We start from the raw sequence: 17,075 nt of genomic DNA on the forward strand, positions 1-17,075 counted from the left end.
AACGGAATCCTAATCATCTGCAGGAGAAGTTTGCAGTGTAATTCTTAAATATACTGGTCTTCTGTTCCCCTTCCTGTTACTTTACTCAGAAACTTGCAGCATTAATTTAAAGACCAACTAATTCCCATTTTCCCATCAGGAGGTGCTGAAGGCCAGTAGAACTCTTCCAGCTCATGACTAAAACCATTTTTTCTTTACTTTTAATTATACAGGTACTAGGGTGACATTTACCCACTCTTAAACTGCAGTTGCACTTAATTGCAGAGTACATAATATGATCCTGTGATCATGCAGCTGAACTGCTGCCGTTATCTTCATGTTCATTCAGCATGGTACATTAGTTCTTTTCATTTCAGGCTCTCTAATTTTCTCTTCTTACCTTGACTCAGTAGGAGCACGTTCACATTGCATTTATCACCCCCAACAGACTACACTGGTGCTCTGGTAAACAAAGTGAAGGAACCTTTTACCTACTATTCTAGATGTGTTGGGTATATTATTCAGGGAGTGGGGGGAAAGGAAAGTATTTTTTTCCTTAATGATGTGATGTTTCTGAGTGCATTTTTCTTGTAGGCAGTGTCTTTTCATCAGATGTCTACCTTTGAGAGAAAAGACTAGTATGTAGTGGTTAAGGGATATGTTAAGGAGAGCTAAGATGTTTTCTGCTCATCTGCTGCGCTAAGATACAATTCTTTTTTTTTTTCTTTTCCTTTTATCAGCACCTACAACACAAGACCAGACCCCAAGTTCTGGGGTTTCAGTTGCCACACCTTCAGTCAGTGTTTCAACCTCTGCTCCTTCTGTTACTCCTGTGCAGACAGTACCCCAGCCCGTCCCACAGACATTGCCTCCTGCAGTTCCTCATGCAGTTCCTCAGCCAACTGCAGCAATTCCTGCTTTTCCACCAGTAATGGTTCCTCCGTTTCGTGTCCCCCTTCCGGGTATGCCTATTCCACTTCCAGGTAAACTGACAAACTGTAATTGTCTTGTCTTCTACGTGTCTATGTTGTCAATTTGTTTGCACTCATGTGTCCACTGTGTATGGAATTTGCCTGAATCCTTTCCATTTAGAATATTTCCTGAAAGAATTTAGGGTTAGCAGACAGACTTTTTAAGTCATAAGGGACAGAAACTTTTTAATGTACTTAAGTTTAATTATACAATTCACAGTAATGATTACATTTAAACATGTAAAACTTTTACTTGGATCATGGGAAAAATTGTCCTGCACTGAAAATTTCTGTTTTGTACATGAGTAATTTTGGGGGGTATGTCCATACTACAGTTTAGTCCAAAGTAAGAAACAGTTGGATTGATTCCTTACATGAATGTGAGGCTGTATAATCATACGTAAAAATGTTTCTTGCAAGTATGTTCTAGCACTATTTTATTTTCAGCAGAATTTGAAGTTAGAATGTAAGAATGGGTGCTGCTTTCCAAACATGAATTTAGTCCTTGGATCTACCTCACACATTGTTTATTTGGAAATGGAGTAAAACAACAGAAGAAACAAAGTTAATTACAAATTCCAGAGCAGAAAAGATTACCATTCTAATGTATGTATTACACTTAAATGATGGTGGGTGTTTCCAGACCTGTTTTCTGCAGCCACCAAGTGTAATGCTGGACCATGACACAAATAGTTTGAGCTGCTTAAGTTAAAGGGCAGTAATGAATTATGTTGAGGGGATGGAACCTGATTTGTTGTTTTGAGACATAAAACCTTATAAAGAAATTCTAGACAAATAGATATCTGGATATCAAAGGCGTTACAAAGGAGTAACAAGGGTTACAAAAATCATGGGTTGCCTTCCAGTTTAATCATTTTAATGATACTTGCTGTTTTGAGTGTTGTTTCAAGTAGCATAGACAAAGCTGAATCCCTATAATAGGATCTAAATAATTGGTGCTTTCGAAGTATTGTTGTATGAACAACAATAATTGATTATAGCTTTTCCTGTAGTACAGATGCTTTTTTAAAAGTGATATCAGGAATCTCTAAACCAGGGGTAGGCAACCCCTGGTATGGATGTTAGAGCATGGCATGCAAAGGCAGTTTGCTTGGCACATGTACTTCAGGGCAGATGGTGGGGAAGTGGCCAGTAGGTCTGTGAGAAGCGGCTAGTATTCGCTTCGGATTTGGATTTGGCCGGTTTGGGGGACAGTGTTTCAAGTCAGTAATTTGAATCACTGTCCCAATTTCATTCAGCCAAATCTGATTTGGAGAATCAGCTGCTGCCAAATATCCAAATCAGTCAGGCCAGGCCCATCCCCCACCCCTCTCCCAGCCCAGTAGTGGCTGCTCCAGCTCCTGGCACCTGTTTTAAAAAAAAAAAAGCCCCAGATCACCAGGTGCTGCTGGGCAGGGGGCAGTCCCTGCTACCTGCTGCATGGGGGGCTCTGCGCAAGGCTCCCCTGAGCCCCTTGCTCCCCCAGCGCCCCCACAGGTGCCCTGCATGGGCCAGCTCTGGCCCTTTAAAAAAAACAAAACCAAAAATCCCCTCGCAGTCACTGTTCCTGCCGGCAGGTGGCGATCCCTACTGCCCCGCACCATGTGGGGGGCTCTGCATGAGCCCCTGAAGTCCTGAGGCCACACCAGGAGTGAGGCATCCCGGGGCATTTCTCCAAGTTTTTTGTTCTTGAAGGGCTAGAGCTGGCTTGGGCGGGGTACCTGTGGGGGAAGGGGGTGGGGGGGCTCATGGCAGAACCCCCCATGCAGTGTGGGGCAGTGGAGTCAGCAGGGATTGCCCCCCTGCCTGGCAGCACCCGGTGAGCACCAGGGCTTTTCTTTAAAGTACTGAGCTGGGGTGGGGGGGCTGGCACGGGTCCTAGGACTTACCAGCTGGGAGTAGCTGCAGCTCTCTGCTGCTGCCACCAGGGAGTGCCTGAATCATCAAAGGTCTCCAAATCTTTGCCAAAGATTTGGAAAGCTTTGAATTGATTTGGATCTTTAAATTTGTCCCCTGATTCGATTTGGAGGTTCAGCATCCAAATCGGGCCAAACCTCCTCCGAATCGAATCACCACCCTAAGCTTTGCGTAGCCCTAGTGGCCAGGGCTGCACTACTATAACAAGGCTCAGGCCCCTGGCTGCTACCCTGCCATATGCCTCTGGCACCCCAACGTCTTACAAATTGAGATTGTGAGTGTTTTTGGCACTTTCTCCAAAAATGTTGCCAACCCCTGCTCTAAACCATTTTCAAAAATAGCTAAACTTAGATATCAAAAATCAAAATAGCTAAACTTAGATATCAAAATCAACTCATTGGCTATAAACGTATGTTCATTCATGCTGATTAGCATAAAGCATAAACTTGGTAGGAGAAATAATGATTTTTAGAAAGAACCAAGATGCTATACAAAACAAGTTTGCTTAAAAAAAAATTCTAAGCAAGTCATCACTGATTTAAGACCAAGCAATAGCCAGCTAAGTATAATATATTGGGCTTACTTTGATAGGTAAGTATTGTAAAGAGTGTTCCAGTGAATACAGACTTGTAGCATTGAATGGAAAGAAAAGTTAATTATTACGATTTAAATTGGGCAGTTAATACTTAGATGAAGAAAGAGAAAGGTGACTTGTTTTAACTTCAGTTTTTGACACTGCCAGCAAAAGATGAGAAGAGCATGAATGATCCATATTCAGCTTCTTTAAATACAACCTGTTAGGTAAACGTGAATACAGTGAAAAAACTAACATAGAGGGAAACCTCCACATCTGATGAAAAATGGACACTGTTTTGTTTTGTTTTTTGTGGGGGGGAGGGGGAGAGGTTGTTTTTTTGTTAAGCTTTTAGTCTAAACATTTTAGGCTATTTCCAACCCGAACACTGCCATACAGAAGAGAAGAGAATGTGGAAAATTAAAACCCTCTGTAGTTATTTCATTCTTTAAAAACATAAATATTATTTCTGAAGAAGGTGTAGAGAGCTTAGATGTTGGCATACTCCTATTCTGATACTAAATGTCCCTTTGAATTAGGTCCATATTGTATAGGACTCCATGCAGCATTGACAGTGTTTTTTCTTCATTGATTCTAAGCACATACTTTCCTTGATTACAAAACAAAATAAGTCTGCTTATTTCTTTCTCTGGCTATTAGTTTGACTCTCTTGAAGACTTTTTCTGATAATCCTAGAATGCCTTTACAGCAGTCTTATCATGACAAGAAACGAATTATCCCATTAAAATAGAGAAGAGGATGTTAAAAGATTTACAATGTTTAAATGTGTTGCGATATACATGAAACATCTAGAGAGGTCACTTTGTTTCATGAGAACAGAAGAAGTGAGTAATTTAGTTCTCAAATGATCCTGACAGTAAGTTCTGTGGCATTCTGTGTATTATTCTATAATAAGACAATGGAAGAGTGCATTTAGCAATGCCTGATGATCCCATATCTTGAAAAGTAGGTCTGCTTGCTCTTAATTCATATGATAAAGTTAGTTAAACATTAGAGAATAAGAAATCTGTCAAAGGAAACAGTTTCTTCTCCTCTTCCCCAACCCACCCGTGTAAGCTAATTCTATCTGCACCATAGTGCAGTCAGTGTCACTGATCATGCAGATGGCATTATTTATATTGACCTAGTTTTAAGACATGCTGAACTTCCTTACAATTAATTTTTTCATTTATTTAAAATGCATGAACTTATTTAAAATGTGTAGCATAAAAAGGTTACCAAACCCAGACAAACACTTCATTCAGTACCGTTCTATTTAATGCTTTTTTTTGTCTTGATCCATACATTTATAAAGCTAGTTTTGAATTTTTTAATTGAAAATTTCTAGTAAAGGATACAGATTTATTTATTTTTTCAATCAATTGGCCATATTTTTAATATATCAGATTACTTGGGCAAAAAATTATGTATTTTAGTTACAAACCTGGGGGTTTAGTTTCATTTAGTGTTGGATTTCTTACCCTACCTCTATTAGATGGTGGGATAGAAACATTTTAGGGAGTGTACATTTGAGTATTTTTAGTTTCCAGTCTTACACCCTGGATTGATATTCAAATCTTACACAGTCACTATCCTGCTTCCTAAAATGAGCTGTCTTTTAAAATAATTTTTTTTCTTTTTCTAGTCTCTTCTCTCCTATCTCATGAAGGAGATTAGATGCTGTGCTTTCCATAGGCTTTATATGTAATTTCTTGAAGAACTGGAGAGTAAAGCATGGTGCTTCCTTTCCAACACCTGTTTTGGACCTCTTTTACAGTATTTTGAGCCCATGCTGCTCCAGAGTGTGAAAGACAGATCTATTATATGCTACCACAGACTCATCAGTGTCCCTTCATTTACAGGCTTTTGTTTACCGCTTCACAGCTTTCTCTTTTTTTGTCCGTCCTGCCACCCCCTCCTTCTCTTACCTTCAGCCTATGCCTTTTCTTTTTTCCATTTCCCCATCATTTTTGCCCTTTGGTTTCAATTTGGCCTTTACCAACACAACTCACTTCCTTGTCTTACTATTTTAAACTTGTGCCACTACCATTACTAGCAGTAGCAGGGTGAAACTCAAGTAGGCTTCATTGGTTTCATTCTGCTGTGGCTCCCTCTATTGACCTTCTGGGCAAATACTGTCAGCAGAAACAGTATATAAGCACAATCTTCTTCTGGGTATTGTCCTGTGAAGAAGTGCGAGTCCTCCCCCACCCTGAGTCCTCTCTCCAGTGTTTTTCGAAGTCCTAATATATGTTAAATTTAAAACTGCTGGTTCAATGTAGACAGTAATTGCTGTTGTAACTTGGAACTAATTTTATAGTTCTAGCTTTTTATAAAATGTTGGAGCAAAAGAAAATATCCGTATTCCTGCTTGCTTTGTCTTTTGCCACTGAAAAATGGCATTCCAAATTGTAGCAGGAAATTGATAAGAGCTGACACCCAGTGGTAGCTGACATACAGTGGCAGCTTTCCAACATGCTTGCTTATCCATTTTACAGGTGTAGCAATGATGCAAATAGTCAGCTGCCCGTATGTAAAGACAGTCGCTACCACCAAGACCGGTAATTTTTAAAAACATCTTAGTTTGTTTTGTCTGTAAGTTGGCATGGTAGTGAATGTTGTTGTTTATCTTTTTATTTACTTTTTTTTTTGCTTTCCCCAAATGAATGGATCTATATACTTTTATTTAAAAGAGAGAAGATAGCGTTTATGCATATTTGGCCAGCAGATACCTTTCCCAGTTAACTAGTAGTGTTAGACTATTTAGTACAAAAAGCTATTCAAGTCCAGATCGTTTTAACTGTTGAATTGTGATAAATGTGAACCTTCTCATGCCCATATTTCTTAGTTTGTTTTATTTTTAATGGGGGTTTTTATGTATTTTCTACTTCCATGTATATAATGACATGACTGTGTTTGCATGTTGGTGTGTGTGTATGTGTATGTCTTAGCATAAAGTGTTCACTGTTTAAAAATTAGCTGTTCTCTGGAATAAGTGTTTTTTGTCTTGGTTAAAAAATAGACTGTTACTGTATTACAAACAGCTCTAAATTGTGATCTTATTGCTCCATATTCACTTACTTTGACATCAGTTTTGTTTTCTTTAATGATCACCGTCCCACAAAAATCTGGTGCATCAGTGTTGCTGGGAAGAAAAGGCAACCTGGACAGAAGTTAGTTTATTGGGCATGTGCTTGCCTTTTTGCCCTGGGACAGGGCTGCTCAACTTCTAAGCAGCCAGAGGCTGCATGCCCCATGGGCTATGCTAGCTGGGGCTGCATCAGTGGTGGCCATGGACCCCCAGGGACACATGCCACCTAACCCCCCGGACTCTTGCTCCCTCTTCTCTGCTGTACCGGGTGCCCTGTCTCATCCTAAGTTCCCTTGCTGCATGATGCCACTCTGGTGCCCTGAGTCATGGGCTCCCCCACAAAGGTAGCTAGCTGGGGCTGCTGCCTTGAATGTTCCCTTCAGTTACACTGCTGCCCCCAGACTGTGGGCTGGCTTGTATTGCACTGCTCTGCTCCCTGGGGCGGGGAAGGAGAAACTGTACAGAGGGGGGTGCAGAGCCCCCAGCTGCTTCTGCAGGTGGAGCAATGTGGGGAAGCAGCAGCCCGGTGGAAGCCTGTGTGGAAAGAGGGCAGTTTTACACCTTGTGGGCTTCATGTAGCCTGTAGGCCACCAGTTGGACGGCCCTGCCGTAGGACATGAATTAATGGGATTTACTAGCCTATCTCAAGTATGAAACAAAACCATCACCCAAGCTTAGTTCCCTGTGACTTTTTAATTGTGCTGTCACTTTTTGCCTAAGGCTGAAATAAGCATTTTACAGGTCAAGCTATATTGGAGAAGCAAACTCTACATAATGATGATCTGGCTTTAATTTAGCTTGCCAATGTTAGTCACTTTGGAGAGCACTAACACATTCCCTATTCATTTGAAAAATAATACCGTTTTACTGCAGAGCATGTTTTTGGAATAAGCAGTTATATGCTACAGCCACTGAAAGATTTCTGAACATCACATTGAGGAGTTGCTATATTAGTCTCAAAGCACTGAAATTGAACATCTGAAATTCTAATAAGTTTTGTACTGTTCAGCATTAGAAGGTATGCTCTTCAAATTACTTTATATTTTAAATAATTCTTCTTTCCCCAGTTGATTATAATCATTAGTGACTTAGGTGGAAGTGCATTTTAATTACAATACATCAGTTTCCAGTTTTTGACTGAAATAGCGTGTTTCTAAATAGCTTGCATTAATCCGTACGAGGTAATTTAAATACCTGCAGAATTGTTTTACTAAATTTGAGTCTATGTCACAAAATGCTGCTTCATTGTTCCTTGCTGTTTTGTGTTTTTATTGCTCCTTTTATATAGGTGTCTTGCCAGGAATGGCCCCTCCTATTGTACCTATGATCCATCCTCAGGTTGCTATTGCCGCTTCACCTGCTACATTGGCTGGAGCAACAGCAGTCTCTGAATGGACAGAGTACAAAACAGCCGATGGGAAGACTTATTATTATAACAATAGGACATTGGAATCAACATGGGAAAAACCCCAGGAACTAAAAGAGAAAGGTACAGTATTTGATTTTAGAGTCCAGCCAGGTATGATCACTTCATGACTTCTGTGATCCCATTTTAAGATTAGAACCAGATTTCTTTTTATTCGTGTTGTTTCATAATCAGGGCTTTTTAAGTTGGCTTCTAGTTGGAAATATGAGTGGGTCATAAGTTTTAAAGTGTAGTTCTTTTGTCCTCGACTGTGGTGCTGGAATATTTCTGTTTATTTAAACTAGGAGTGGCCACAAGTGACACAGGCAGCCTCTCTGTGGCACACAGCAGATCAGGGAGGGGGCAGGGAGCAGCTGCAGATTGGACAGGGGGAAGGGGATTGGAGTGGTGCTCAGGGAGGGCAATAGGGCTTAATTTGTTTACTCCAGTGAATGCATACTTTTTTCTCCAGTAACAAGTGAACACCTCTTACGTTATTATGCTAGAAGACAGCTCAATTGTATTGGTAGAGAAAGTGAAAAGAATATTTTTAAAAGACTTCCTGTGTATATTTTACTCTTGGTACAAAATCCATTAAAATGAAGACCACTGAAAAGCTTAGACGTTGAAGAAATGAATGTATGCAAAATCTTGAGATGAAGAGAACGGGGAGGGTTTGGGATGGCAGCAGAAAATTAAGTGTCTAAGATAAATGATCCTCAATTTATTTAATCCAGATTATATCTCTGAACAGTTTTCCATGCTTCATCTTCCTTGCCTCAGCTACTCTAACTTAGGTAGGTCTGTGACATCTTTGGATCAGGGAACCAGCTTCCTATTTCTATTTGAGTTGATATTGGCAGAAGAGAATCTGGCCCTTTCAGGAGCACATTATAGTCAAGTCCAATGAAAGGAGAATGGCAAAACAAGAAAACACAACTTAACTTCATGAATATTATTTTTATTGCTAGCAATACTACATTTTATAAACCAAATCTGAGATGCTTTATAAGAATTTAAGTGACTACAGGCAAACTATTAAATAAAAATCATTCTCTTCCTAGAAAAATTGGAAGAGAAGATTAAAGAGCCCATTAAAGAACCGACTGAGGAACCTTTGCCAATGGAAACAGAAGAAGAGGAGCCCAAAGAAGAACCCCTTAAAGAACTTATAAAGGAGGTAAGACACTGCAACCAAATAGTCAGGACCTCTATTTTTAATCCTTTTCCTGTGTATATGTATGGATCCCCTGTAGACCAGGCATATTCCTGGGAGATAGTGATTTGAATTCTTACATTCCAGGGGTAATTTCAGAATAATTATTTTTTATTATTGGTTTTCCAGTGTTTTTTTAAATAAAAAAAATTCTTCAGAGAGAAAAAAACAGAAAGAATGTGTGAAGTGGTACAGTCAGTTAGAATGTGAAAAGTAGAATAAAGCTTTGGCTCTACATATACTCTGTATAAAGTCCTCTCATTAGGCTTGACATGTTTAGAAAACAAAACATTCTGAATGTCAGGGTAGCTGGAATTTTAAGATAATTGAATATTTGCTTATTTGTTTTGCACTATTTTGAGGCAAAAACTCAATTTCCTTTATACAGTAGAGCTTTCTGTCTCAATATAGAACAGTTGTTTTCTTTAAAATTACAAGAACCAAAATAAACCTTTTCCTTTTGTAAAGTATTTTTGTATGCTAATAAAGTATAGTGCTTAAAAATGCTACGCTAAACATTAAAATTTTGTATTGTGCCATAAAAATGCAGTGTAGATTAGTTAACATTATCAATGGGCAGATTGTATTCAGTAGTACAAATGCTATATTATCAGTTTGCTATGCTTATTTTGGAGGGAGTCTTTTTGTTTGTTTGTTTGTTTTTGTTTTGTTAGCTTGAGTTTTGATTTTCCTACTGTAAAGGCAGTTATAGAATTTATGTTGTACATATTATATAGTACAAGTCTTGTCTTTAAGGTCACTTAGCTTTTAGAATAGACAACTTTTCTTTTTTTTGAATTTTTTCTTTAAAATAGAAATCATACCGTAATCCATTTGTTTAGGTCCTGTTTCAGGGAAGCATGTGGATGCAGGTAAGCATTTACATAAAATTCCATTGAAATCGAAGTTAAGCAAGTGGTTAAGTGTTTTCCTGGATCGGGGCTTTGACTTAAATAGACACTGATACCTGTATGATAACCACAACACTTTCGTAATTGGAAGGATGGATGGAAAGTAAGTGTGAGCTGCTGATCAGATTATTTAAAATAAATTAATTTCTTATTTTGATATAAAAATATTTGTGTAGAGAGTACGGCTGAATCTTAACCACCTTTTTCCCTATAAGGAGCCAAAAGAGGAAGAAATGACAGAAGAAGAAAAAGCAGCTCAGAAAGCAAAGCCAGTTGCAACCACTCCTATACCTGGTACCCCATGGTATGTAATGATCTTTCCCAGTGAACACTTCATAGATATTCTTATTCCTTTCCCTGTAATACATTGCAGAAGGCTTCATGGTGATGAGCAGATGCCAAATGGTTTGAACCATTCTGTGCCTGTTTGATATCAAATCCATCTGTTGATGATAGGAATGTTAGAATGTGCAAAACGACTTGTGGCAAATTTCACCATTGAAGCCTGCCATTCCTTAGAGGATGAGAGATGGTGCCAGGTTTCTTCCAAAGGGTTTCAGTAGTTGCTCATGTTTGGTGGCAGGCTCACATCTTGTAGCAGCTATTCAGGAACAATTTAGTTGGTAAGAGCCTTCCTGAGAGACGTCATAGGGAAAAGAAATTAAGACTGGAACTCTTCAGTATAAGAACCTGATCTCCAAATGTGCATTACCACCTCTCAAGTGCTTCTGGCAAAACATGGCTGCTCTTGCTAAGACAAATTGCCTCTGTTTTATGAAAAGATGTCCACAAAAGCATCGAGGAGGTTCAGGTTGGAAGGGCTGGTGACATACAAAACTTCCTTGCAGGCTGCTTTGGAAGCACTTGATGCATCTGTGTGCGCCATGGTCATAATGGTGGCTGTATAAAGAAGGCTCTCGGCTCCATTCGTTAGGAATTATCCAGTGAAGTTCACGCTGGAATAAAAGATTTTCATTCAAGTGCCATAACTTGCTTTTGTTTTATGGTTTTCTACCCTGTGGCCCCAGAGAAAGTTAAGTAAATGTCAGGCTTCGTTTAGACAGTATCTTTCTCCCCTTCATGCTGTCCCAGAGGTGGTATTGGAGCCATCAAGTTAAAAACACAGATGTTTCAGTTTGTGTGAATGAGTGCCTCTTCCACAGCTGCAGGTATTCCTAACTTTCGCAAATTCTTGTCTCATGCTGTTTCAGAGTTTAGTCTGAAATAGTTTATTCATCTGCTAGTTTCCTTTTCCAAGCCCAACACAAACCCAAGAGAAACGTATTTTTGATAGGTAAAAGTTTTGTCAGATTAAGTGTGTTAACATTATTATCGTCTATAATATTTACCGTAACAAGACAAAATCATTCAGGAATGCATTTGAACATGCTAGATCATTTTACTAGAGCTTGAAGCAATTTCTGCTACATGTTTGAAGAATGTTCTTATTTCTGTCTAAATGGATTTGTGGTGTGGTGTTATTCATTTCTCTGTGCTCCTTGGAAACACTTTATGGCCAAGTTGAAGATGATTAGAGGTGATGCATTCAAAGTTGCTTTCCATCACCCCCACAGAACTCGGCTTTTGTAGCCTCTTTTTTGAGGTCTTTCCCTAGAAATTTTCTTGACAAATCTCTGGTCAGTTTTACAGTATTCTGAGCTATATCAGTAATGCAGATATTTTCCTTTTTACTGTTTGAGTAAGCTGTGAAAATTGTAGTTCTGTAGACTGAGTAAGATGATGGTGGCTTTTGGTAATTTTAAAAGTAAAAGGTTTGGTTTTGTTAGTTCTTTAAGTTTATATTTTGGAGAAAATGATGGCTTAAGGCCACATGTGACCAGAAGGGAACTTTGTTTTATAGGTGAGCCCAAGATATTTTTATCCATGCTGCAGTCTGTTCGTGAATACAGTTTAATTCATGCAGCAGCTACTTGGCTGCTTCTGTTTCTGCAAAATGAATAGTAAATAGCTGAACTGGATTAGAAATGTAAGGTTCCTGGCAGGGAATGTTAGAAAGCATTGTGACTTATTCTTGGAGACTTGATATTCTCTAAACACAAGAGGACTAAATGTTAGAAAGCATTGTGACTTATTCTGGGAGACTTGATATTCTCTAAACACAAGAGGACTAAAAGAGGCACATGTGTGCATCCACTTTCTCTTTCTCTCCTTTAAAAAAAAAAATCCTAGGTGTGTGGTGTGGACTGGTGATGAACGGGTTTTCTTCTACAACCCTACCACTCGTCTCTCTATGTGGGACCGACCAGATGACTTAATTGGAAGAGCTGATGTTGACAAAATTATTCAGGAACCTCCTCACAAAAGAGGAATGGAAGAAGGAAAGAAAACAAGTGAGAGCAAAATCATCCTCAATATCAATGTCCTTCGTTATAGGCTGTAATCAGATTTCCATACAAACTCAATTGTGTGCTCATTTCCAGAACAAGGAGCATAAAAAAGTGAACTGTAAGCAGATATTGACGTTATAGCTATTAAACAGATCCTTCATTAAGTTAAGCACATGATAGGGACAGTGAATTGCAGATGTCAAATGCTTGGAAGAAAGTGTACCAGAGAACAAGGGGAATCCTAGTTAGAGTTAGGAAACATGCTGTGTTTACAGGCTGAGGAAATGAAAGCTTCTTTTATTTTCTTGGAGGAGGTAAAAAATTATTTTAGAATATTATGAGGAACAGGAATATGTTTTTAGTCTAGAGAAAAGATCAAATTGTACAGATAAAATGCCAGAAGGTCTGAAGGATGATAGAGACTAATTAACATTAACTGGAATAAAATTGTTGAATACTAGAAACAGTGTTTGTTTCAGGCTGTTAGGGCAGTTTTTTTTTCAAATTCTCCAAAGACTATTGAGGTGATGCTAATTTTGGCATAAGAACAGGTGACAGTTACCATCCAGCTACTTTGTGTCAAGGATGAGTTTTCATGATATGTTATGAAATAGTTTTTTCTTCCTCTGTAAGACTGTTAATGAGACATATGTTACAGTTAAAGAAGAACATGAATCAACAGATGAAGTCAATGAGGATGAGCCTATTAAAACAAAGAAACGGAAGTAAGTTAAATTTCATTCTTAAATGGACTTAGTTTGGATATAGAGTACCATACCTTCATTTGCAATACTGTTGAGTTAGTGGGGTTTCAGTGAGTGTAATAGCAAGGGTCTATAATATTCGTTTTTTGCTGAAGTTGTTTATTTTGAGGGTTTGGTGCATCTCACAGCTGGGTAGAATTCGCATTGAAAGAAAATTCCATCCTCTGTGGAAGTCATAAATAATAAATGTGCTTGGGATAGAAGCTATCAGCAATAGTCAGATCTCCCTTAGGAGCTTTTTGAGCTCTATTTACATTATATAGTTCCATGGCAATTAGCATATGCCACACATTTGCTTTTTCTTCTGTTTACTGTACTTTCACAGATGTTTGTTGCCCAAAATCCAGATCAGATCTGGATTTCCTAGCTAGAATCTCTCAGAAAAAAAACACCAGAAAACAACTTTTAACTGTGTTTAACCATGTTGTATATAGTAGAGGATTGGGAGTTATTCTTTTTTATTCATTTTTTTTCTCTAGGAAGTTGAGGCATGCATTATTGCTCTGATAGCTATGTCTGTATAACTTGTTACAAGAGTAGCTTTCCATTTTGATATCTTGTTAGTAGTCGTGATTAATATGCTGAGGAGGGTTTAGAAATTAATTGTGATTCACTTCTTAATAAAGACTTATTTGTAATTATTGCATTAAAGACTCTAATGTCCCAGTCTTTGTTCAGGAGCTTATGATGGTTTGTGCAAACTTGTGTTACTGGAGTGCTCTGTTGTGTGAGTTGTTTAATACAGCTAGAGCTCTTAACTACAGAGCGGATATCTCACTTCTCAGCAGATACTATGCATTTCATTTATACAGGAAAGATGATAACAAAGACATTGATTCAGAGAAAGAGGCTGCTATGGAAGCTGAAATTAAAGCTGCTCGAGAGAGAGCCATCGTCCCTCTGGAGGCTCGAATGAAACAGTTCAAGGATATGCTGCTAGAGAGGGGGGTAGGAGAAGCTTGCCTTTTGGTGATTTGAAATAAAACCTTGCTCATTTGCATTTTTCTAATATTAAGTCCAGAAATGCTTGTTCATGCAAAGCAATCATTCTTTTTCTTTCCAGGGAAAAATTTAACATGAGAGGGCTGTGCCAATATCCCATAATTGTGGGGATCATTTGTATACACTGTTTAGTGGTATCTCAGATAATTAACACAGAACTATAGTTGTCAAACTAAATGGACAAACTGTGTCTGTGATGTGTTATCTTCTTTCATTTGTATTCATTAATCCATGAGACAGTCATTAGTGTGAATTGGAGGATTCTCTTGGTTTTTAATTTTGTAGTGTTCGTTTTCAAGCGGTTACAGGGTTGTGCTTCCATACAAAAAAGGAGGATTCAATCCCTGCACCAAAGATTTCAATTAAAAAATAATTGGGTGAAAACTGAAATTAAAGTTAAATATCACCTTATTTGCCCCTATTTTTTTTCCAATGTATGTGAGTCAAGTAGACACCTAACACCTATTGACAGTAATTGTAAATTGGACAACCAGGCTGCTTACCTTCCTTCCCCCTCTGCCCCACCCCCACAACAAAACAAAATAAAACGGTGCTTTAAACTCTGTGTGCCCCTGTGTTGAGCCCAGCACATGCCAAGAAGAGGCATTGCATTAGTTTGACCCAGGTTGCCCAACATTTGTATAGATTTTTGATGCTTTTATGTAATAGCTGATTAAACAGCTATTACATAAAAGCACCAAAAAGTCCCACTGAAGTGCCTGATCTATACAGATGCTGCAGAGCCAGGTTGAACTAATGTGCTGCTGCTTCTGGTAAAGCACTTTTTTTACTTGTTGTCAGCAGTCCTGATTCCCACTTATGCCTTTTAAAATCTTGCAGCAATCACAGTGTGAAGCTAGTAATTCTACTTTCCTTCCCTTAAGCTATCCTGCAAAAATGGGGAAACTAGCTATTTCCTTTTTAATGAATTAAAGTAAATTTGAAGCTTATTTTCATATCAGTTGACTATTACAGATACACTGGCTTCCCAGAATGGTAAATATTCTAAGATTGAAGTAATGCTTTTATAGCTTTTATTTTTCTCAAGGCAAATAACAGCTTGTGGGTGTCTTAGAAATGAGTTCAATTGAGATGAGCTTGTATGTATATTTTTTTTTCCAAAGAAAAGATCCAATTGTGTATACAGACTATTCAGTTTTTTCATAATATTTGCCAACGAAACAGAGCAGGTCTAGGAAATCAAAATGCAGAACTTCAAGGCTCTCTTGTGATGTAGTGATTTTTTTTAAATGCCACACAGTAGTGGTTATTTTAATGAGTAATTAGGTTGTGTGTTACTTCTGTGTAATTATGTAGAAGTTTTCAGAGCAACATTTAGCGTGAAAATGTATCATGCTAACCTCCCACTGCTCGTTGTCTATTAGTGATGGAAACTTCAGTCTTGGTTTCAGCTGTATCTCCTTTTTAAATTATGTCCTGTAGCTTTCAAGTGAAACTGCATAACCTTTGTATTTTTGGGAGAATTTAATTATCAGGCAGAATTGTCTTTTTTTTTTCCCCCTCCTTCCTTCTTTATAAAGGTTTCTGCCTTTTCAACATGGGAAAAGGAGCTGCACAAGATTGTTTTCGATCCTCGATACTTGCTTCTCAATCCTAAAGAAAGAAAACAGGTAAAAGGAAAGACCAGCTTGGTTCACTTCCAACACAGGTGTTAAAGGCAGTAAAATAATCTTTGACTGAAAGCTTAGTTTTGCTTTTAAACTTCTTAGAGCATGTGTGTTACAAATGTGTTTTGGTTTTTTGTTTTTTTTTTCCTGTAAGGGGAACTGAAGCTGGTATGTCTTCTGTGGTAAGATTTTATTTCTTTGCAAAGTGAAGATTATACAGGTCCAGGAGACTGCCGAAGATGCTGTAGTATTGTAAAATCATGGAAAATTAGGGTTGGAAGGGACCTCAAGAGGCCACGTAATCCAACCCCCTGCTCAAAGCAGGACCACCCCCACTATATCATCCCAGCCAAGCTTTTGTCTAGTTCAGGTCTTAAAACCCTCCAAGGATGGAGAGTCCACAACCTCTCTGGATAACTTGTTCCAGTGCTTTACTACCCTTCTTGTGCTCCAATAGTGAGAGCCTTTAGAGTATTAAGGGGTTGCAAAGCTGGCATGTTGGGGGGGAAAAAATCTAAGCAGTGAAAAAACTCAAGGGCACATATGAGCACAGACATGTGGTATGTGGCATCATAGACCTATCTGTGGTGCCACACACTGTACGTGCAGGCATTCTTTGTGCTGCTCCATGCTGCTATGTTGCAGTGCAGCGGGGTTACCCCATGAGATCCCGGGGTCAAAAAAAACCTGCTCCTTTTTAAAAAGTGGGGTGGCATGCATGATGGCAGTGCGTGCTGCCCAAAACCAGAGCCTGCCCCGGTGGAGCCACACTCTGGCTGCCAGCCAGGCTCCCAGCTGCAGAAGCGCCATGGCTGTAGTTTCCTGAGGACCCCAGGTAAGGCTGCTGGGTCCAGCATCCCCTACCACACCTGGGATAACTTCCCGTATAGCATGGGCACTCATTCTCTCAGTGCAGGTAGCAGCAGCACAAGATATGCTGCTGCTTTTCCCTGGGGAAATAAATGTCTGCACTCGTGTGGACCAAGCAGTCTACATCCTTTACTTAACTGAAAAACTGAAAATCATATGAGGAATATTTTTTTCTTTACATAATACTCAGAATTTGCTAAATCTTATTTTTTGTATTGGTATTTTTAATACTTCTAAGTAGCTTTTTGCTGAGCAAAGAGGTTATCGGTAAAGTGATGATACAGTAGATAGCCTTTTATTTCACTGCCAGCTATATCTGCATTTGGAAAAGGCACAGGTTATGTTATAGTTCAGTTGCTATGCAAACGTGAGTTTGGTATGAATGGATATTGTCTGTTA

General features: G+C 38.8%; 1 protein-coding gene across 5 annotated transcripts in view; it reads left to right on the forward strand.

The window, feature by feature from the left end:
• The window catches only part of TCERG1 (transcription elongation regulator 1), a 39,855-nt gene that overhangs the window by 7,438 nt on the left and 15,342 nt on the right, over positions 1-17,075 (forward strand). For 2 of the 5 annotated variants that reach the window (XM_090064210.1, XM_090064214.1), the window contains 10 exons: positions 720-962; positions 5,940-6,002; positions 7,821-8,021; positions 9,002-9,117; positions 9,996-10,025; positions 10,280-10,368; positions 12,255-12,415; positions 13,071-13,137; positions 13,989-14,124; positions 15,720-15,809. In XM_090064210.1, coding sequence (XP_089920336.1) covers positions 720-962; positions 5,940-6,002; positions 7,821-8,021; positions 9,002-9,117; positions 9,996-10,025; positions 10,280-10,368; positions 12,255-12,415; positions 13,071-13,137; positions 13,989-14,124; positions 15,720-15,809 — 1,196 coding nt within the window. The remainder of the gene's footprint in view (positions 1-719; positions 963-5,939; positions 6,003-7,820; positions 8,022-9,001; positions 9,118-9,995; positions 10,026-10,279; positions 10,369-12,254; positions 12,416-13,070; positions 13,138-13,988; positions 14,125-15,719; positions 15,810-17,075) is intronic. The other 3 variants (XM_090064211.1, XM_090064212.1, XM_090064213.1) reach the window with 3 other exon arrangements.

Source organism: Crocodylus siamensis, chromosome 10 (assembly GCF_052110815.1).
Source record: "Crocodylus siamensis isolate JL-2025a chromosome 10, ASM5211081v1, whole genome shotgun sequence".
In the NCBI taxonomy this organism is placed as follows: domain Eukaryota; kingdom Metazoa; phylum Chordata; order Crocodylia; family Crocodylidae; genus Crocodylus; species Crocodylus siamensis.